The sequence below is a fragment of the Panthera tigris genome, chromosome B2 (assembly GCF_018350195.1).
Source record: "Panthera tigris isolate Pti1 chromosome B2, P.tigris_Pti1_mat1.1, whole genome shotgun sequence".
Lineage (NCBI taxonomy): Eukaryota > Metazoa > Chordata > Mammalia > Carnivora > Felidae > Panthera > Panthera tigris.
The window spans coordinates 33,640,369-33,662,391 of record NC_056664.1 but is presented as its reverse complement, the minus strand read 5'-3'; the positions used below and the strand labels follow the sequence as shown (position 1 = coordinate 33,662,391).

General features: G+C 45.2%; 1 protein-coding gene across 5 annotated transcripts; it reads left to right on the top strand.

Moving 5' to 3' along the window:
- Nucleotides 1-926: 926 nt before the first annotated feature.
- On the top strand, nt 927-21,949 carry TCP11 (t-complex 11). Of its 5 annotated transcripts, none has more exons than XM_042986173.1 (10): nt 927-1,020; nt 1,345-1,482; nt 4,385-4,481; nt 10,624-10,744; nt 17,768-17,988; nt 18,961-19,097; nt 19,379-19,596; nt 19,676-19,857; nt 20,616-20,779; nt 21,518-21,949. In XM_042986173.1, the coding sequence occupies exons 2-10, from the start codon at nt 1,359-1,361 to the stop codon at nt 21,748-21,750; spliced, it is 1,497 nt and encodes a 498-aa protein (XP_042842107.1). In that variant the 5' UTR covers nt 927-1,020; nt 1,345-1,358; the 3' UTR covers nt 21,751-21,949. The 5 variants fall into 5 exon arrangements, with proteins under 5 accessions (XP_042842107.1, XP_042842106.1, XP_042842105.1 ...); XM_042986172.1 differs by having other exon boundaries at nt 954-1,221; XM_042986171.1 differs by having other exon boundaries at nt 954-1,221; nt 1,340-1,482.
- The last annotated feature ends 74 nt before the right edge of the window (nt 21,950-22,023 follow it).

Below are 22,023 nucleotides of genomic sequence, written 5' to 3'. Positions count from 1 at the left end.
TAAGAATGAGAGAGAGAACTGTTCTTGGGCCTTTTCATAATTTTCCCCTTCAAAATGCATGAATTGTGCAAGAAAAAGCCACATTCCACACTAACAAAGCAAGGGTTATAATAACTTGATTTCTTACAGGCAATACTTTCATCTCATGTTTTATTTTATTACTTTAAATCAAGCTTTTGTTGTAAGAAACAAAGTCATTTAATAAAGAGGGGTAGGGGTGTACGGAGTGGATGCTTTCTTTTCATTTTTTCCCCTCAAAGTGCAGGGATTGGAGGGGAGGGTGGTCGTTCCAGGTCCTCACATCACTCCAGGGGCAACAGGGCAGACCCATAACCAACGGACTTGGAGCCAGAAGCGAGGGCCAGCCCTCCAGGTCCAGGATGAGCCCAGGCCAAGAATTCAGTGGAAGAGCCTACACTGCTGCCCAGCTCCCATGCCTCCACGGACCTGGACCTCAATAGACCTGGCCAGGAGTCTCGGTTTCCACACCTGTAGAATGGTAGCATGGCCTTGCTCTCTCAAAAAGAAACCGCCCTCCTGGGTGTGGTTCTGTTTCTCGGGCTATGAGAGCAGGCAGAAGAGAAACAAAGCACAGTGCCCCTCCCTCCCTAAGCAGTTCCAGGTGATCTTTTTCGTAGGGAGCCGGAGATGCCAGGCAGAGACCAACCCCAGCGACCACGCAGGGTCTGATGGGCTTCGTGCCCACGACGACCCAGCACCAGCCAGAACGCCTCGGCCCCAGCAAGGCGGGCGGAGGGCGGCCGACTGCGGGGTGGGCACGTGATCCCGCCCGTTGCCCCAGGAGACGGGCGGCGCTTTGTTCTCAAATCCCCGACTCTCCCACCGAGCGCCCCCGGCGTGGCGGGCGGGGGTGCGCGAGGGGTTCGACCAGTCGCTTCCGCGTCTCCGTCCTGCCCCTCCCGGCTGCCCGCCCCCCCGCCGCAGTGGTACAGCCCGGGCCCGGAGGCTGCGCGGCCGCAGCCCTGACCCCAGACCAGACCGCGGGTTGCCGGGGAGGAGGTGAGCGACGGGAGCCGGATCGCCGAGAGCTCCCCCTGCTGCCGGAGCCTGAGAGGGCCTGCGGCGGGCGACCCGGACGAGGAGGGCCGCCCGCATCGCGGCCTGCTGCCTCCTCGTTGCGCGTCCAGAGCCCGACTTCTGGTTCCCCGCACCGCTCTTCTAGGCTCCTTTGTCCCGTCTGTCCCCCGAGAGGCCCCGAAGGTGCCCACCCTACTCTTTTGGTCTGTCCGGGTCGGCCGCGACGGGCCAGGCTTCAGCTGCCTGGTCGGCAATTGGAGAGTCCCCTTCCCCGACGCCAACGGCGCGTCATTTCTCCCAGTCCAGATTCCATCCGCAACATGCCGGACGTCGAGAAGAAAGTGCCTCTGAAGGACACAGGCGATGCAGAGTGCGGGTCCTGCAAGCTCGAAGCCTCCGCACCGACCGGGGAAAACGAGAGCGGCCCCAAGGACCACCCTCCCTGTAGGTCCCGCCCCGCCGGCCTTTCGCCGCTCGGCCGGCGCCCAGTGTGGGGCCGGCGGAGAGGAAGGGCCCACGATCCTCCTGTCGTCCTCCCGTCCCTCTTGCTTTGGGTCCCCTTCGCCTGGCCTCCCACCACCCAGTCTCTGCCCACTGGCCCTAGGCCCCCTATGACCCAAAGGTCTTCAAAGAGTTGTTGTTCCAGTTAAAAGAAGTGAGCCAGGTGTGATTACTTGAATCTGACAAGATTTGACGCCGTGTTCGTTCACAGCCGTTGTCGTTGTAGTTTGAATTTGTAAGTGGAAAATGGCGGACCCTTGGAGTAGCTTTAAAGGACCCAAGTGATCCCAGATGGAATTGTGTTCTTTTGGCGCTTCGTTGACTCAAGAGGTTACTACTGCTTTGGGCTCCTGTGCTTGAGCTCTGTACTATAGATGTACTTTTATGTTCCTATTGGGTCACAAGGGCTCTCCCACACTTCGGTAGGTCCAGCCTCACTAGGACGCATCCTGCATTTCTCTTATGATAATCTCTAGAGAATTTAAACAGGCATCACTCTGAAGACCTGTCCACATGCAAGAGTTTAACCTGAGTTAAATTCTTGAAGATTGAAATGGGAAAAATTAGTTGAACGCCCTGCTACTAAGTTGAATTACACTTGTTTCTCCTATAGCCACATGGGGGCGCTGCTGGCTAACAGAATGGGCCCAAAGTGGCAAATTGGGTGCGGTGAAATTTATTTAGCTATGAATCTGATATGGGGGTGGAAGTCAGTATTTTGTAAATACAGTGTAAACAAGTTCTTCAGGTGGCTGGATTTTAAAAATCTGCATTAGTTGATTTTACCTCTCATTTCTCTCTCGGCCCGCCCCTTTCCTGAGTTTTACAGCTGTTGGGAGTTGCACAGCGCCACCAAACTCGTGAGCAACAGAACAATCTTGTCAATGTTATGAACTTTGACTTGTAGTTGGAAAGTGTTTCTCTGTGTGATCTTTCAGTCCTTCAGTAAGCTGCTGTAGCTCACTCTCCCTTTGAAGATGTTCTCTTCTCATTTCGCATTAGTGAATTAGGGGATGGTCCATTTACATATTTGACTGTGTTTTGCCATTTTGGCTGACCCTAAGGACTTCAGAGGCGCTGCAGAAATAAAGGGAACTTCCAACCCTGCATGTGAGGTTCACTTCATCTTTATGTTTACCTAAGCAAGGGCTCAGTGGCTTTTTGGTAAATTTGCGATCACCTTTTTACCCATAAATTTTTTATTTAATTTTGAATTTTGAGATATTTCAACTTTGTTGAAAAGTAAACAAAAAGCGCAGTCGATGTCCACATTGTCAACATTCTGCCACATTGCTCTCTCTCTCTCTCTCATATATATTTATGTATTTTTTTCTTTTTTGCTGAATATATATATACACACACATTCTGCCACATTGCTCTCTCTATATATACATTCTGCCACATTGCTCTGTCTCATATATATGTATGCATTTTTTTTTCCTTTCTTGCTGAGAATTAGAATAATGACTACCTCTAAAAACTTCATCATGTATTTCCTAAGAATAAAGGCATCCTATGTAACCCTTTTTCTACAATAACTGTCTTTCCTTTTTTCCTCTTTTTTTTTTAATAGACTCCTGGCCCTGAGATCAAGTCGTGTGCTCTACCCACTGAGCCAACCAGGTGCCCCTCCTTTTTACATTTTGAATCTTCTTCCTTATGGAAAACTGGATCATTTACAAAAGTATAGTGACTAGTATCATGAACCATATTTACTCATCACCCAGCTTCAACAAAGATCAACTAACTCATGGTCAATCTTAGTTCATTTATATCTGCTCCACATCTTGGAATCCGAGACTTTGCTGGAAACAAATTATGAAGTGATGTTGAAAGAGAATGGGAAAATACGACTTAGCTGTGTGCAGCTTCGTTTCACATACAAGTGATCATTATAACTCTCATGCCTGTTATGTGAGAATGTTGTCAGCTGGGTCTGTGCTAAGACTTTAGAGCAGTGGTTCCCAACAGCTAGTGCTGGTTCATGACAAAATTCCTAGCAATATTTAGTGAAAGAAAATAAAGATGTTGTAATGAGTTTTTTCCTAAAGCTAAATTGATTCAGTGTAAAGGACTACTCTTTATTCTGACAATATTCCCGTTCTGGTTTTTTGTTCTTATGTTTTTTTGGTTTTTTCTGTTTTGTTTGTTGTTGTTTGTTTGTTTGTTTGTTTTAGAGGTTATTCTGTTATGAAATGATGGCTTGGTGGTGGTAGAGCGGATTTTTTATTTGCTTAGTTGCTGGTCTCACTGTCCATACTTGGCAAAACAAAAGTTGTCCGTTGCTCAAAAGTCTTTTTTGGAAATGTGATTAGTCTGTGCAATCCTAACATCTGGGAGCTACTGCTTTATGAGACCAAATGACATTGGTGCAACTCAGTACCATCTATATGGAGATGTTAACTCTCATCAGAGGCTGGAAGAGGAGAGTAGACTCAGTCCCCTTAGATAAATGTTTATTTTTGCAAATCACGAATCATTGTTTCTTTGCTGCTTTCATAATCATTTGGCTTGTTTGTTATTTGTAAAATAGCTTCTTTGTCCTCCCTTACCCCCACACTGGACTATTCCGCGAGGCACTGAGGCCTAGGACAGTTGGCTACAACATGCCCAACTACAGGCACAGGGCCTGGAGTTCAGGAAACAGAAATGACTAGAATGGTTGAATGAAGTTTGTGTAAGATCAAGTTGATGAATCTAAATTTGGGGCCTACTCAGAGTGAATCTCTGAATAAAATAGAAATTTAGGCTTGTGTCCACCATAAGTTGTTTTTTTTTTTAATTGAGATAGAGTTGATGCATAACATGGGTTTCAGATGTACACCATAAATTCTTTGTATCACAGGTCCAATAGATACAGTTGACAACGTTTCTAAGCTGAACAACAATATTGGAATGAATCGTGATTTCCGCATGGAAGAAAAGGTTTTACCTCCAAGCAGGTACTGATTTTCTGATTTTCCCATTTTATTCATCCTGCCATAGGTTTTAGCACTAATGTCTTCTGACCAGACTTGAAGCATTTTTATTTAATAATACAGTCAATGCTTTCTCAATAAAACTGGAAAAAATACAGTGTCTGAATATAAACCTTAAGAGGTCTCAACAATTTATTTTTTTAATTTTTTTTTTTAACGTTTATTTATTTTTGAGACAGAGAGAGACAGAGCATGAACGGGGGAGGGTCAGAGAGAGAGGGAGACAAAGAATCTGAAACAGGCTCCAGGCTCTGAGCCATCAGCACAGAGCCTGATGCGGGGCTTGAACTCACGAACCGCGAGATCATGACCTGAGCCGAAGTCGGACACTTAACCGACTGAGCCACCCAGGCGCCCCCCCCCCCTTTTTTTTTAAATTTTTTTTTTAAGAAGTCTCAACAATTTAAACAGAAGAGTAATTATTAGTATTAGAGAGTCAAGAAGCAAATGTTATTTAGTGAATCAACCACAGTAATTACTATTGGAATGTTGATTTTGGGACCCCCCACTAATAATAAAATATCAATAGAGTGGATTTCAGATCTTCTTTGATGGGTGTGGAGGAAGCAGCGTGTGCTGCTGGCTGTGCTGTAGGCTGGCTATTGTGGCCATCAAATGATCCCAAAGCTTGGTAGCTAAAACCATGTTCGTGATCTCACAGTTTGCATGGGTCAGAAATATGGGCGTGGTTTAACCGTGGGCCTCAGGCTCAAGGTCTCCCTCTCATGACTTTGCGGTCAATGTGTTGACTGCTGGCCAGAGCCCCCCTCAGTTTCTTGCCACGTGGCAGCTGGCTTCCCTCTGAGTGAGAGAGTAAGGGTGTGAGAGATGGTGCCCACGACAGAACCCACAGTCTTTTGTTGCCTCATCTCAGAAGTGCCTCCTGTTGCCTCTGCTGCGTTCTGTTTGCTAGAAGGTGGGTGCTGAGCCCAGCCCACCCTCCGGACATGAGATGACACCAGTGTGAATGCCAGGAATCCTAGATCTTTGGGGTCATCCTCCCAGCTGCCTACCTTATAGCTCCTTTCAGTTACTCTCTTAAGTGACCACAGATTAAACAGGCACAGATAAAATACTAGTTTTCTCATAGTGGCGTTTTCAATTGTCTTTTTGGCCGGCTCATAAATCAGTTTATTTTAGGAATCGGGATCAGAACTCTGTTGATAAATAATGCTCCCCCACCTCCGTCAAGCTTCACTTTGATTGTTAGTTATATTGGCAGTGTAATAAATAAGAACCATCTGGTAAGTGTGAATTAAGTGGCTCTGCTGGTTTATTGGCAGTTGAATGGGTAAAATCGGTGTCAGATTTTAAAACAGTTCTAATTTCCCACCAATGGATATGTGAGGGCAGCTGTGATTAGCTTCCTTAACTGGTTTTGTTATGTGGCAGCTTCAGGGAATCTGTGACTAAAGGGCCATTCTCTGTCACAGGCTGTTCCCCTCCCTCCTTTCTGTGCTCTGATTTGCCCTTGCCTGGTACCAGTGGGGGTCCATGCCAAGCACAGCTTCTATGGGAACGGGTTTTCACCAAAATCCACATTTCCTAGCATCTCTCTCACTGCTTAGATGTGTTTGTTGCTTGAAGGGGAGGAGAAAAGAATGAAACTGGGAGTGAAGGTCTGCCAAAGGGGCAGTAGTGAGACAGTTGGGGGGAGGGTGGATAGAAGAGATGCCAGAGGGAGAAATGAAACAGGGGAAATACTATGATTCAGAGCTGGGTTTTCACATAAGGTAACACCAAATTCATATCAGGAAAAAGGTTGAGATAACAGTTAGAGGTCACTCATTATTGGCAATTGGCTTCCCTTGTGCATAGGATGGTGTTCGTGACAATTGCACATTCCGAAGGGAAATCCCATGTTTGGGCATTCATTCAATAGGTGTTATATTGAGTTGTTATGTGGTAGGCAAAAATGGGGAGTGCTGGAGATAGAGATATCGATAAATAAGGTACTGTCATTGCTGTTAAGAAGCTTTTGTAGGAGCGACAGTTGAATAACAGTAAAGACTGGTAAATTCACTCATAGTTGTGTATATAGAGTCTCATGAGAGTCCTCAGTTGCTTAAGGAGGGTCAGAGAAGATTGGCCCACAGAGGAAGACTTGAGTTGCTTATGAAGATTTGAGCTGAGTCTTAGAAGTGGAATAGATACTTTCCAGATGGTCTAGGTGTGAAAGAATGCTCCTGGCCGAGGAAACTATGTCAGAGGCAAGAATATAGTATGTTCTTTACAAGTACCTTGGTGTGGTTGAGCACAACATACTATGAGATAATAGGAGATAAAGTGGAAAAGGAGAAAGGAGACAGAACAATATCCAGATGGGTCCAGGTAGTGCTGATGAGGGGAAGCCCCTAGAGGACTTTAAATGAGCATGGCATCGTGATCAGAACTGAATTTTAGGAGTATTTTATTTTATTTTATTTTATTTTATTTTATTTTATTTTATTTTATTTTTGAGAGAGAGTGCATACATGCATATTGGGAAGGGGCAGAGTGAGAGAGAGAGAATCTTAAGCAAGCTCCTTGCCCAGAGCAGAGCCCAGCGTGGGCTCCATCTGACGACTATGAGATCATGACCTGAACTGAAATCAAGAGTCTGATGCTTAACTGACTGGGCCACCCAGGCGCCCCAAGAAGTCCTTGATTTTAGAATGAATTGGTGGAGAACAGATTGACAAGGGACAAGACTGAAGGCAGGGGGACCAGTGAATAGGTTACTGCAGTCGTCTGGGTGAGAGGTGCTGGGAGGAAGGAATGGATTTCAGACACATTTAAGATGCACAGTTTATGGAACTCGGAGATGGATTGGTTAAGTAGGATGAGGAGAAAAGAGTTGAGAACAATTCTAATGCACCTTAGACCATTGGACAGATTATAGTTGGTTACCTCTGATGATTGGGAATGGTGTGTTGGGAGAGGAACTTTGACTTTTTGTTCTTTTTCATCTTTGTATTGCTGAATTTTTGTTTTACAAGAAGCATGCATGACTACTGTATTTTTCGGGGGGGGGGGATGTTTAATTCAAGAAAACTAATAGCAATGACTAGGTACAGCCTCAGACTTTTCAAATGGTTCCTTTTCTTATGAGTTTAACTCTGTAGATTTAGAGACATCATTTAAATAAACTTTCAGAGGAAAATTAATTCCTGTCGTTCTTTTTTTAAATTAATAAACATTAAAAATTTTTAATGTCTATTTATTTTTGATAGAGAGGGGGAGAGTATGAGTGGGGAAGGGGCAGAGAGGGAGACACAGAATCTGAAGCAGGCTTCAGGCTCTGAGCTGTCAGCGCAGAGCCCGATGTGGGGCTTGAACTCAAGAACCATATCATGACCTGAGCTGAAGTTGGATGCTTAACCAACTGAGCCACCCAGGTGCCCCAACACATTTTGTTAAAGTAGTTTTGTTTTCCAGAAAAGTGATTGGAAAGTACAAAGTTCCCACATAGCCCCTCTTCTGCCCCATTGTTTATATCTTGTAATAGGTCACTTGTGACAATTGGTGATCTAGTATTAATACATTGTTATTAACTCAAGTCCATAGTTTACATTAGGGTTCATTTTTTGTATTATATATTCTATGGGTTTTGAAAAGTGTGTAATGTCATGAATTCACCATTTTTGTATCATACAGAGTGATTTCACTGACCTAAAAATCCCCTGTGCTCTACTTGTTCGCCCTTTAGTCCCTGCTCCATGAATCCTTGGCAACCACTGATCCTCTTACTGTCTCTGTTGGTTTCCAGAATGTTCTATAATTGGAATCATACAATATGTAGCCTTTTCAGATTGGCTTCTTTCATTATGTAATATGCATTTAAGATTCTTCCATGTCGGGGCGCCTGGGTGGCTCAGTCAGTTGAGCGTCTGGCTTTGGCTCAGGTCATGATCTCACAGTTCGTGGGTTCGAGCCCTGCGTTGGGCTCTGTGCAGACAGCTCAGAGCCTGAAGCTTGCTTCGGGTTCTGTGTTTCCCTCGCTCTCTGCCCCTCCCCCGCTCACGCTCTGTCTCTCTCTGTCCCTCAAAAATGAATAAATGTTAAAAAAAAAAAAAAAAGTAAGATTCTCCCGTGTCTTTTTGGGGCTTGGTAGCTTATTTCTCTGTAATGCTGAATAAAATCCCGTTGTCCAGTTGTACCACAGTCTGTCCACTCAGCTACAGAAGGACGTCTTGGTTGCTTCCAGGTTTTGGCAATTACGAATCAAGCTGCTATAAACCTCCCTGTGCAAGTGTTTGTGTGGACGTAAGCTTTCAACTCATTTGCTTAAATATGGAAGAGCACAGTTACAAGAGTATGCTTAATTTTGTGGGAAACTGCCAAACCATCTTTTAGAGGGGCTGTACCATTTTGCACCAGGAATGCATGAGAGTTCTTAGAGTTGCTTAACATCCTCACCAGCATTTGGTGGTGTCAGCATTTGGGATTTGGGGCATTCTCATAGATGTGTATCGTTACGTCATTGTTGTTTAATTTGCAGTTCCCTGATGAAATGATGTTGAGTATGCTCATTTTTCATATGCTCATTTGCCATCTGCATGACAACTTTGGCGAACAGACTTGAGTGTCTGTTCAGATCTTTCCCTGTCTTAAAACTGGGTTGTTCTCTTCTTGTTGGGTTTTAAGAGTTCTTTGTCTATTTTGGATACTAGTTCTTTGTCAGATACGTGTTTTGCAAAGATTGTGCTTTGTGTTTTCATTCCCTTAACAGCGTATCTCACAGAGCACAAGTTTTCCAACTTGCCAATTTTTTTCTTTCATGGATCTTGCTTTTGGTGTTTTATCTAAAAGGTGGTTGCCAGGGGTGCCTGGGTGGCTCAGTTGGTTAAGCATTTTACTCTGGCTCAGGTCATGATCTTGCAGTTCACAAGTTCGAGCCCCACGTTGGGCTCTGTGCTGACAGCTTGGAGTCTAGAGCCTGCTTCAGATTCTGTGTTTCCATCTCTCTCTGCCCTTCCCCTACTTGTGCTCTGTCTCTCTCGCTCTCTCAAAAAAATAAACATTAAAAAAATAAAAACAAAAATAAAAAATACAAAAGGTCATTGCCAAATGCACGGTCCACCTAGATTTTCTCCTGTGTTATCTTCTGTGTTATCTACATTTTACATTTAGGCCTGTGATCCATTTGTGGAAGGTACCAGGTCTGTGTCTAGACACATTGTTTTTGCATGTGGCTGTCCAGTTGTTCCAGTGCCACATTCTGAAAAGACTGTTCTTTCTAAGTGGAGTTGCCTTTGCTTCTGTTTTTTTTTTGTTCTTGTTGTTTTTTAAGGGAAAGAAATGATGGATCTTTCTGGCCCTCATGACTGGCTACCTGGTAGTACCAGTGAGATTGGGAATACAGGAGGAACAGGTTTGGAGGGAAGATAGCAAATTCATGGGGCACCTGGGTGGCTCAGTCGGTTAAACGTCTGACTTTGGCTCAGGTCACAATCTCGCAGTCCATGAGTTCGAGCCCTGCATCGGGCTCTGTGCTGACAGCTTAGAACGTGGAGCCTGCCTCAGATTCTGTGTCTCCCTCTCTCTCTGCCCCTCCCCCTTTCATGCTCTGTCTCTCTCTGTCCCTCCCCCTTTCATGCTCTGTCTCTCTCTGTCTCAAAAATAAATAAACGTTAAAAAAATTTTTTTAAAAAAATAGCAAATTCAGTTTTGGATCTGTTGATTTGGTAATACGTATATTCGAGTATTATCAAAGAAGGAAAATCCTGTTTTTCATTTAGGACTGTAAGAAAATAAAAGATCATTTAGTTCATCGCTGTATGTATACACAAATGGAAACTAAGTCACATATTATCTAGGTTAGATGCAACGTCAGTGCTAAAGCTGGCCTGACATGTCTTCAGGATTCTTTGTGTTGCAGGGCGGGGAGGGCTGCTTGGAATCATGAAGAGCCCTTCTGAGAGCTTTTACTGATGCCCTTGATGACATCCGAGTCTGGCCCCAGCTTGTCAACTTTGCTACAGTCTAAACACAGTTCCTGGCCTTTCCCTGCCAGTATAATCGTCTTTTGTCATATCAAATGCTGTTTGTTTGGGGCTTAGGAGATAATGACCTTATAACAGTTTTTGGGTAGTGAAAGTAATTTGCTCATTTAACCCTCTTACAGTTTGGAAGGCAAGGTCAAGGAGACAATGCATAATGCCTTTTGGGACCATCTTAAAGAACAATTGTCAGCTATTCCCCCAGACTTCAGTTGTGCTCTTGAACTTCTGAAAGAAATTAAAGAGGTGAGTGACAGACTTTCCATTTGTAAATGTGAATGTCCTAGACATCTCCAAGGTCATTGGAATGTCAGTGGCTAGCAGATCCTAACTGAACATGGCCCATGAATCAGTCTAACCAGTAGATGGAAATCACACAGTTTCAACAAGGGAGTTTTTTATTTACTTACTTATTTTTTTTGAGAGAGAGAGAGGGCACAAGTGAGCGAGAGGGAGAGAGAGAAGCGGGGCTCAACCGAAGGGGACTTCCGTTGACCTGAAGCAGGGCTTGAACTCACAAACTGTAAGATCATGACCTGAGCTGAAGTCAGATGCTTAACTGACTGAGCCAACCAGGCACCCTCAACGAGGAAGTTTTAATATAAAAATTATTATGGGGCACCTGGGTGGCTCAGTTGCTTAAGCATCCGACTCTTGATCTCAACTCAGGTCTTGATCTCAGGGTTGTGAGTTCAAGCCCCGTGTTGGGCTCCACACTGGCATGAAGCCTACTTAAAAAAAAATTATTGTAACACGGAATTGGAGAAACAAGATCTTTGAACTAGTGAGAAGCAAAGAAAACTAAAGTATACTAAGATATCAGATCTAAGGAGAATATATTATGCTCCTATGGCTGTGCCAGGGGAGGCTACCAGCCTGTGGACTGCTGACCACTGGGCACTGCAGGACCTGGGTGCTGCAGCAGGAGCCTGGCCCTGGACAGGTAGACACTTGCTCTGCAGGAACTGAGCCCCGGAGAAGCCACTCAGGCTGTGGGACCCAGCTACTGGCAAAGCCACACACACACACACACACACACACACACACACACACACACACACACACACACTGCATAATGCCAAGTGAGGATTCCAGAACCAGGAAGGGAAGCTCTCGCCTTTTGCAGTATCTTTCTAGTATGTGGTGGGCACATCCTAAGGTGTCCCCCAGTGATCCACGCCTCTGTATAATCCCCTTTCCTTGCTTGAGTGGACGAGATCTGTAGCTTGCTTGTAACCAATAGAATATGCAAGGATGATGGGATGTCTGTCCTAGAAATGCATTTCACTATGAAAGACCCCATCTTAGCAGACTGGAGAAAGTCTCTCGCAGTCTTGAAGAAGCAAACAGGTGTGTTGTGAACTGCCCATGGAGAGGGTCTCATGGCAAGGAAATGCAGGTGGCCTCTAGGATCTAAGGACAACATCCGTCTAACAGCCAGTAAGAAGCTGGGGCCCTCAAGTCTACAGGTGGAAGGAGACGAATTCTTCCAGCAATTGGAAATGAGCCTGGTGACAGCTTCCTCTCCAGTGCAGCTTCCAAATGGTCATGTAGGCCAGACAACACCTTGACCGCAGCCTTGTGAGACTCTGGACGAAGGACCCAGCTAAACTGTGCCTGGGCTCCTGATCCACAGAAATTGTGAGATAAGAAATGTGTGTGCTGTTTTAAGCTTCTAAATTTATGCTAATTGGTTAAGCAGCGCAGAAAACTAATAGTGCCCTCTACAGATGAGGCTTAACATTGTGCCACCTGGTAAAGGAAAAATATTTAAGGGACTTACTCATTTTCTCAGAGCAGAGAAAAAAATCATGGACTTGGAACTGAGAGACAATAAATTGACAAATGTTACATTCCATTCCTGTGGCCGCTCAGCTTCCACATGCACCCTTCCACACACACTGCAATTCCTGAAAAGAACTCTGTTTCTACCTATTAAGATACAGCTGTCTTACAAGTTCTCGTTCTTTCCATAAAATGAGACTCACATTCCCAACAGTTACTGTAACCATTGCTATCTGTATTGCTCCTCAAATCCAGCCACAGTCCTTCTGAATATTCCGTTACCTAAAGTCCAAATTGTAAGGTTAACTTTCAGTAACCGATCTGTAAGATAATGGAAGGAGAGAGAACAACATGGTTAGCATATACAAATAAACCCATACTTGTAACAGGCAAAGAGAAAATCTATAGTTTTTGTTTCTGTAGTTGGTCACAAGGCTATTGTTGACCTATGGCTTCCTGCTACTGTTGATTCCATATTTCTCTTGTCCACAGCCAGAGCCTCAGCGGTTGGGTTACTTTACATGCTAGAGTGACCCAAACCTTCATCGCCAAAGAGACTGAGTCCTTAAAGCAATTTACTGTTGTTTGTATGCTGTGGTTTTCTGTTAACCTTTATTATTAGGTGTGGAAGTACCAAGAGGAACCTCAGAGAATCTTCTTGCCCTCATTGTGTAGAGCACCAACCTGGTTTCCTCTCCACAGCCAGGTCATTTGCTCTAGCCAGTAGAAGAACTCCTTTTTTCAGCCTATTGGTTGAACCAATAGGTTCAGTGGTCTGAGGAGCTCAGAATAACCAGGTGCAGCCACATCTTCTGATCGCCGGAACCAATGCCAGCTGAGCATCAGCAGAGCCTAAAGTTAGCAGGATGGGAAACAAAAATTCTCCAAGTAGGTTATTAGGTACGATAGTAAGAGAAACCAGTCCTACCTCCACTCCCTGATTCCTAGGACCATGTTTTCTGGCTTTGGGAAACTATACCATATGATGGTCTTTGATTCAAAGACTGTATTGCATCTTATCAGACAGAACCTCTTCCTTTCAGGGTTTTGTCCCTCAACTCATGCTGTAATCGAGTCAATAAGCCATTCCAGTTTTCAGTTAAGGCCTGTTGATTCAAGGGGGAGGTGGGTATGAACCCAGTGCTGCACTTCCTTTGCTAGAAGATGCATCCTTGATCAGATGGGGCAGGACAGTGGATAAGACATTCTATGAGTACACAGATGTTGGTGCTGATAGAAGCATTCACACCCATATCCAGAATATGTGTCTGTTCCAGTGAGGATGAATCTGTCCTCTCCTCGGTGGAAGAGGTCCAGAGAAATCATCTGCCACCAGGTGAGGTGGTTGGTTGATCCTCACTGGGGAGTGGCGCCTTATTAGGGGCTTTGTATTTTTAAGGATTTTTAAAATTGTAAACATATGTAACAAAATTTTTACCATTTTAATTTTTTTTTCTTTTTTTTTTTTTTTAAGTAGGCTCCATGTCCAACCTGGGGCTTAAATTCATGACCCTGAGATCGAGAGTTGCATGTTTTATGGACTGACCCAGCCAGGCATCCCACTGTCTTAATTATTTCTAAGTGTTACAATTCAGTGGCATCACGTACATTCCCAATGTTGGGCGACCATCATCCCATCCATTTCCAGAACGTTCTTATCTTCCCAAGCAGAAACTGTACCCATTAATAGTAACTCTTCATTACCTCCTTCCTGCAGAGTCTGGTATCCTCTATTTTACTTTCTGTCTCTGTGTGTTGACTACGCTAGGTACCTCATATAAAGAGAATCGTATGATATTTGTCCGTTTGTATGTGGCAGATTTCGCTGTAGCGTAATATTTTCAAGGTTCATCCATGTTGTAAGCAAGTGTCAAAGTTTCATTCCTTTTTATGGCCAAATAAAATTCCATTGTATAGATACACTACATTTTGTTCATCCATTCATCTGTTGATGGACATTTGTGTCGTTTTCACATTTTTGCTATTGCGAGTTGTACTGATTTGAACATTCATATACAAGTTTTTGTTTGAACACCTATATTCTGCTCTTTTGGGTACATACCCAGGGGTGGCCTTGCTGAATCATCTGGTAACTCTGTTTGAGAAACCACTAAACAGTGGTTTCAATGGTGGCTATACCATTTTACATTCCCACCAGCAAGGCATGAGAGTTCCAGTTTTTCCACATTTTCCCCAGCTCTTCATTTCTTTTGTCATTATAGACATCTTGGTGGACATGAAGTAGGATCTCACTGGGGTTTTGATCTGTACTTCCCTGGTGGCTAGTGGTGTTAAGCATCTTTTCCTGTGCTTGTTGCCCATGTTCTGTGTCATCTTTGGAGAAATGTTGATTCAAGTCCTTTGTCCGTTTTTAAATTGGGTGGGTTGTTTGTTGTTGTTATAAGAGGTCTTTACATATTCTGGATAGTAGCCCCTTGTTAGGTAAATCTTTTGCAAATACAGTCTCCCATTCTGTGGGTAGTTTTTTCACTTTCTTGATAATGTCCTTTGCACAGAAGTTTTAATTTTGGTGAAGTCCAATTTATCTGGCTTGTTCCTTTTGCCTTTGGTGTCATATCTTGCCAAATCCAGGATTATGAAGATTTATCCCTTTATTTCCTTCTAAGAATTTTAGGATTTTAGCTCTTCGGTTTATGTCTTTGATCCATTTTGAGTTGTTTTTATAAGATGTGAGGTAAGGGTCCAACTTCATTATTTTATGTGTAGCTTGCCAGTTTCCCCAGCACCATTTGTTGAAAAGACTGTCCTTTTCCTAGTGAATGGTCTTGGCATTGTTTTAAAAAATCATTTGGCCATATATCCAGGTTTTATTTCTGGACTCTGTTCTATTATTTTGCTCCATAAATCTGTCCTATCCCAGTATATGCTTGGTCTCCTATGGGCCATTTCATCTGATGATCGATTGCTGTGGTGCAGGCCTAATCATATGGTTAGGTAGGTCAGACAACACATGGTTCTTCCTGGGAAGCACAGGCCACCTGGCCACCGAGTGTCTTATGGTGAGGTGTTTACTTCTGCAAAAGCCCAGAGGCAAGCCAAAAACTGTTTCTCAAAAGGCAAATAGCGATTTGCAGAAGAGGGCATAGACTCGCTCTAAAACTCTAGAGGTCTGTGCTGCGATGCTCTTACTGGTGCCTGCCAGAGGCTGTGTAACAGCATCCTTACCTGCCATGGACACTTTAAGTATCACTGAACCTGTAGGATCATGTGGCCCAAACGGTACTGCAGCTTGTATGACAGCCTGGACTTGCTGCCGTAGGGACTACTCTCACTCTGGTTCCCGCTTGAAATTGGAAACCTTAGGAGTGACCTTAGATGAGTGTTGCAGGAGCAAATTCACTTGTGGTGTATGTTGCCTCGAAAACCCAGAAAGGCCTGCAAGTGTTATGCCTCTTTTTTCATGGTGGGTGGTGTGAGGTACCACGACTTGTCCTTCACCTTGGAGGGGTTAGCTAGACAATGTGCAGACCACCGAAGCTCTAGCAACTTTGCTGGGGTGGCAGGCTGCTGACATTTTCTGGGGATTATCTGCCATCCTGTAGTTTGCACGTCTTCCTGAGGCATCTAAAGTCCTTGCTGCTTCCTGCGCCACAGATCCAACGGGTCTGTGGCCTTTTGAGTTCACACGTCACCTGTGCTACCGGTTTGGTATCTGTTAGGGTCCAATCAGAAGAAAGGACCCAGAAAGTAATGTGAACCAAGAGAAACCACAGTACCGCAGGAACATGCTGTGGAGGCGCCCGCCAGAGCCAAGAAGGCAGGCCTCTTCCTCCTTCAGGATCTCTCCGGCTCCCTCTGCGAACAAGACTTACCATTATGCTAGCCGGCAAAGTAAAAATACTTCAAGGGCCTAGCTCTGTTTTCCCAAAGTAGGCCCTGGAGGGTACACTTGACACTGAGAACCTCCAGCCGGTAACTGGCATAGTTTACCATTTACATGTTTTTTGGGTTTTTTTAGTGTTTACTTTTGAGAAAGAGACAGTGTGTGCGGGGGAGGGGCAGAGAGAGGGGGACAGAAGATCAGAAGCAGACTCCACACTGACAGCAGAGAGCCCCATGTGGGGCTCGAACTCACGAACTGTGAGATCATGACTTGAGGCAACGTCGGCCGCTCAACCAACTGAGCCACCCAGGTGCCCTGACCATTTGGATAGTGTGGACAGACTTGTATTTAAGACGAGTCCGAACAGGTGGGAAACGTGGTACCACACAGTACTCCTCTCAGTTACACAGGTATGCGTTGAACCTCACCCTCACCCCCACCATGTTCTCTATGTTACAGAGGTACAGGGATGAACAGAGTCTCTTTTCACAGGGAACTTACATTTTGGAGTTAATAGGCTATTTCCAGTGCCCCTTAACTGTTCCTTGGCCTATTTCTTCCTCGCCCTTTGAAGTAAAATAATCTAAAAAATGTCTGCTTTTTATTTTTTATTTTAATATGAAATTTATTGTCAAATTGGTTTCCATGCAACACCCAGTGCTCATCCCAACAGATGCCCTCCTCAATGCCCATCGCCCACTTTCCCCTCCCTCCCCCCATCGACCCTCAGTTTCTTCTCAGTTTTCAAGAGTCTCTTATGATTTGCCTCCTTCCTTCTCTATAACTTTTTTTCCCTCTTCCCCTCCCCCATGGTCTTCTGTTAAGTTTCTCAGGATCCACATAAGAGTGAAAACATATGGTATCTGTCTTTCTCTGTATGACTTATTTCACTTAGCATAACACTCTCCAGTTCCATCCACGTTGCTACAAAAGGCCAGATTTCATTCTTTCTCATTGCCAAGTAGTATGCCATTGTATATATAAACCACATCTTCTTTATCCATTCGTCAGTTGATGGACATTTGGGCTCTTTCCATAATTTGGCTATTGTTGAAAGTGCTGCTATAAACATTGGGGTACAGGTGTCCCTATGCATCAGCACTCCTGTATCCCTTGGGTAAATTCCTAGCAGTGCTATTGCTGGGTCATAGGGTAGATCTATTTTTAATTTTTTTTGAGGAGCCTCTGCCCTGTTTTCCAGAGCAGCTGCACCTGTTTGTGTTCCCACCAACAGTGCAAGAGGGTTCCTGTTTCTCCACATTCTTGCCAGCATCTATAGTCTCCTGATTTGTTCATTTTAGGAGTGTCTGCATTTTAAATTTAAGAGTACCTCATCACTGTGTGATGTGTGTATTTTATATTGTTCTTGGTGTTTCTTTTTACCACACTCCTTGATTTTACTTGTCTCTTTATCTCATTCTGCCTAGAAAACGATGCACTGTTGCTATATCGATCCCCTAAAGCCTTGAACTCTTATCGACCTCTCAACAAAGATAAATAATGTTCTCTAGGAAATTTAGGGACCCCACTTCTTGGTCCCTAAAAGACAGGCTGACGTCCTTGACTGAAGGGGTTGTCCATTAGGGAAGGTTCGGGGCTTTGCACAGAAAGTGACTCCCTTTGATTTCTTTCCTGGGCAGATCTTGCTCTCACTGCTGTTACCACGCCAGAACCGCCTAAGAAGTGACATTGAAGAAGCACTGGACACGGAGCTCCTCCAGCAGAAGGCAGAACATGGAGCTCTGGATGTCCCGCATCTCTCTAAGTATATTCTCGACACGATGACTTTGCTGTGTGCGCCAGTTCGAGATGAAGCAGTGCAGAAACTAGAGAACATTACAGACCCTGTTTGGTTACTGAGGTGTGAAACTTGACTGCCGTCCCTTGAAACCTGCCTCAGTCCCTGGGCCAGGAAAGTGGGGTCAGACACCAGATTATAGCCCCTGTCTTGGCTGGCTCTTCCCTACTGAAGACCAGACTAATTCCTCTCTTTTCTCTTTGCTCGCCTATTAGCTATTTCCCCGCCCCAAATGGCCTTAGGTTGGTTGGGCCTCCCACATAACATCCTATCATGAAACATTATATAGAGTATGTGTTCAAACATCTTTTCCTCAGGCTTTCACAGTGTGAGGGGACAGGGATGGGAGGTTATTCCTGTATAATAGCTAAAGAAAGCAGGACCCAGACAGTTAAAAAAAGAGAGAGAGAGGAGTGAATGGCCTAGAAATGGCTTCAGAAATAGCATCAGCTATAATCCCTATTCCCAGAAAGATTCATTAGCATGCTGGTATATTCCCCTTTGCTGAATCTACCTTTTATTTATTATTATTTTTTAAATTTATTTTGAGAGAGAGACAGCACAAGTGAGGGAGGGGGAGAGAGAGAGAGAGAGAGAGAGAGAGAGAGAGAGAGAGAGAGAGAATGAATCCCAAGCAGGCTCTGCACTGCCAGCACAGAGCCTGATGCAAGGGCTCGAACCCATGAAGCCATGAGATCATTACCTGAGCCGAAGTCAGATGCTTAACCAACTGAGCCACCCAGGCGTCCCTGACTCTACCTTTTAAAACAGACAACAGAATGATCATGTGGAGAGAGAGCTAGCCTGGAGGCTTCAAGGTCCAGAGACTTACCAGTTCCTCACTCCGCCATTCACTTACTCTGGGCCTTGGGTCGTGAGTCCCCTCCTCACAATGTTATCTTCTGTAAACTTAGGAGGTGGGACTAAGTTAGTTTTAGAGCTTCTAACTCTGGAATACAGTGATTTAATGACACTTTCTGTAGGTTCCCCTCTCACTAGATTTCTTTTCGGAGTATATTTTATTTTCTATGTCAGGGGGATCTTCCAGGTCCTGGGCCTGATGAAAATGGACATGGTGAACTACACTATCCAGAGCCTTCAACCCCACCTGCAGGAACATTCCATCCAGCATGAACGGGCTACGTTCCAGGAACTCCTCAATAAGCAGCCAAGTATGTAAATAACTCAAGGGCAGGAGTGGAAAGATATGATCTTGGGTCTGACTGCTATGATGTTAGAGAGTATTTTGCCTCTTGGGAGCAGAAAATTTCTTCCTCAGGTAGCGGGAGGGAGAAGGAAGAGTTGTCTGAGACAGACACCCTCCACCCCTGCTGCCACCAAAGCTCTGATTCGTTGACCAGGAGCATATCTTGAAGAGAACCTTAGTCTTGGAGCTTTAGGGATGCGGATGCTGAACACATTTCCCCACTTCCCCACTCTCTTCCTATCACAGGCCTCCTCAGTCACACCACCAAATGGCTGACCCAAGCAGCGGCAGACCTCACCACACCACTTCCGACTTGCCCTGACACTTCTGACTCCGCCAGTGTGGCCGGCTCCTCTCCGAGCGAGGCAGCCATCAGCCCTGAGCCCCTCAGCCCTACAATGGTGCTGTCCCAGGGTTTCCTGAACCTCCTTCTCTGGGACCCTGAAGATGAAGATTTCCCTGAGGTAGGTCTGTGGAGGGCATCGCCGTGTTTTGTGTTCAGGACCCTCATCTCCTGACAGCCTGTTCTCCCTGCTCCCCCAGACCCTGCTGACGGATAGAACACAGCTGCAGGAGCTCGAGTCCCAGCTGAGCCAGCTAACCATCCTGGCCTCAGTTCTGCTGGTAGCCAGTAGTTTCTCTGGCAGCGTGTTGTTTGGCTCACCCCAGTTTGTGGATAAGCTGAAGCATATAACCAAAGACGTGATGGAGGAGTTTAAGTCCAGGTGAACTGCACAGATTTTTTTAGGGTAGATGGTAATTGTGGTACGAGAACATGGACAGGTCGTGAATGATGCTGACAGTTCTACCACAGACCACAAAGATTGGGACCATCCACAAAGACTGTTGATGTCTTTCCATAATGGTCTTGAGACTTGTGACAGAGAAAAAGAAAGCTTTCTTCCAAAAAGGGTAGTGTGGAGGATAGTTTACTACATAATGATTCATTATCTTGTTTGCTACAAAGCAGTCATTGTCTCGCTGAGTGGACGCCAGTGAGCTGGGCTTAGGTATATCCAGGAGTGTTGATTGAACATCCCCTGTGTGCAGGGGTCACACCAGACGACACAAAGGAATCAGAAGGCCAGGTCTGGCACTGTAATTGATGATAGTAGGACATGTGACCACAGAAAATGTCCAAGAAAGGGTTAAAATTGTATATACACATACATAAATAAACTCCATAGGGCCAAAGAATTCTGAGTGGATACCAAACTCACGTCCAGAGTTGACTTTGTAGTCTGTCTTGTTTCCTAAGAAGCAGAACATGGTATCAGAGAGAACAGTTGGCTTCTGGAGCATAGTAGTGAAGATGCTGAGCCTACCCACTGGGCCCTGCTGCTACCAGGGACTGGGGTGAGGGCAGGAGGATATCTGGGGGTCTCCCTCCAGTGGGCCCAGCTCCTGGTGTGGGGCTTCCCTGGCTCTGGGCCTATGCCAGGGCCATCCGCTGGGTACCAGCTTACTCTTCTTCATGGTGTAGGCCTGAGGAGGCTATGCAGACTGTGAGTGAACAGGTGTCTCAGGAAATCCATCAAAGCCTCAAGAACATGGGCCTTGCTGCTCTGAGCAGTGAAAACACAGCGTCTCTGATAGGACAGCTCCAGAACATTGCCAAGAAGGAGAACTGTGTCCGCAGTGTCATTGGTGAGTATGCCTGTGGGGATGGTGAGAATGTTCTGGTGAGAGGTAGATCCCATCCCTGGAAGTCAGTTACTAAACCATTTAACAATAAAAAGCATGACCATTGGGCGAGTCACTGTTTAGGCTTTAGTTTTTTCAAAATGCTGGGTTGAGAAGATATTCCTTTTAGTTTAAAGACTGATTCTTGTTCTAAGGAAGATTTGCATCCAGGAATTCATGACTTCTGAGTATGGCATGCTGCCCAACCAACCTGGTTAGGTCATCCCTGGCCTTCTGGGTCGTTTCCTGACTGTAGTCCAAGACATGTGACATCTACCCCCCACGTCCCAGCAATAACAAATTGATGCTGAATTAGCCAGAGGACATTTTCCCATAGCAAGGACTTATCCCTGTTGGAATGGAGGGCATGAACTTGACCTTGCTCTTAACCTCAGCCATCCGAAGGATTGGTCTAAGATCCTCGTGATAAATACTCACTAGGATCTACTGATAGATGCTTAGGTAATCTTTTGAATAGTCTAAAATTTACTAGCCCACTAGTTTGTGATCTTTGCTATGTCCTTGGGAGCCAGAAAGCAGCCCCCTTCCCAAACAAAACAAATTTCCTTATCTCTGGGTGAGTGGGTCGGCTAGTAAATATCTCAGTTAACTTGGAGCTTGAGTGAGTAGAGTTGCAGGGGTAATGTTGCCCCCTGAAAGTTGTTTGCCTTTGCCCTACTCACTGTCGTCTCCTGCTCACAGATCAGCGGATCCATTTGTTTCTCAAATGCTGTTTGGTCCTTGGTGTTCAGCGATCTCTGTTAGATCTCCCTGGAGGCCTTACCGTCATTGAAGCAGAACTGGCAGAATTGGGCCAAAAGTTTGTCAGCCTAACGCACCACAATCAGAAGGTGTTTGGCCCGTACTACACGGAGATCCTAAAAACCCTCATCCCTTCCGCTCAGGCACTGGAAACAGAAGTGGAGTCTCTCTGATAGCACCAGCTCAAAGCCCTGGCGCCTTGGACCCAGGAGAGCTCCTTATCACTCTCCTGGGGTGACATCACCACTGACCATCAGAGCAGGAAGCCCTCCTCCCCTCCTGCAGCCAGTACACCCAGGGCTGTAGTGATCAGCATGTAAACACCAGCTGGCCCAAACTCATTCATTAATAAACTTCTGAACCACAAGCAAACCTCCACTCTCCTGTGCTTCAGCTGTGGCTGAGCCCTGTGCTCTGGGCCCCCAACTAGCCGAGACACCAAAAGA

Coding starts and splice junctions, on each gene's coding strand:
- TCP11 (XM_042986173.1), top strand. CDS start 1,359: ATGCCGGACGTCGAGAAGAAAGTGCCTCTGAAGGACACAGGCGATGCA. Junction 4,482..10,623: donor AAGGTTTTACCTCCAAGCAG/GTACTGATTTTC, acceptor ACCCTCTTACAG/TTTGGAAGGCAAGGTCAAGG. Junction 10,745..17,767: donor TTCTGAAAGAAATTAAAGAG/GTGAGTGACAGA, acceptor TTTCCTGGGCAG/ATCTTGCTCTCACTGCTGTT.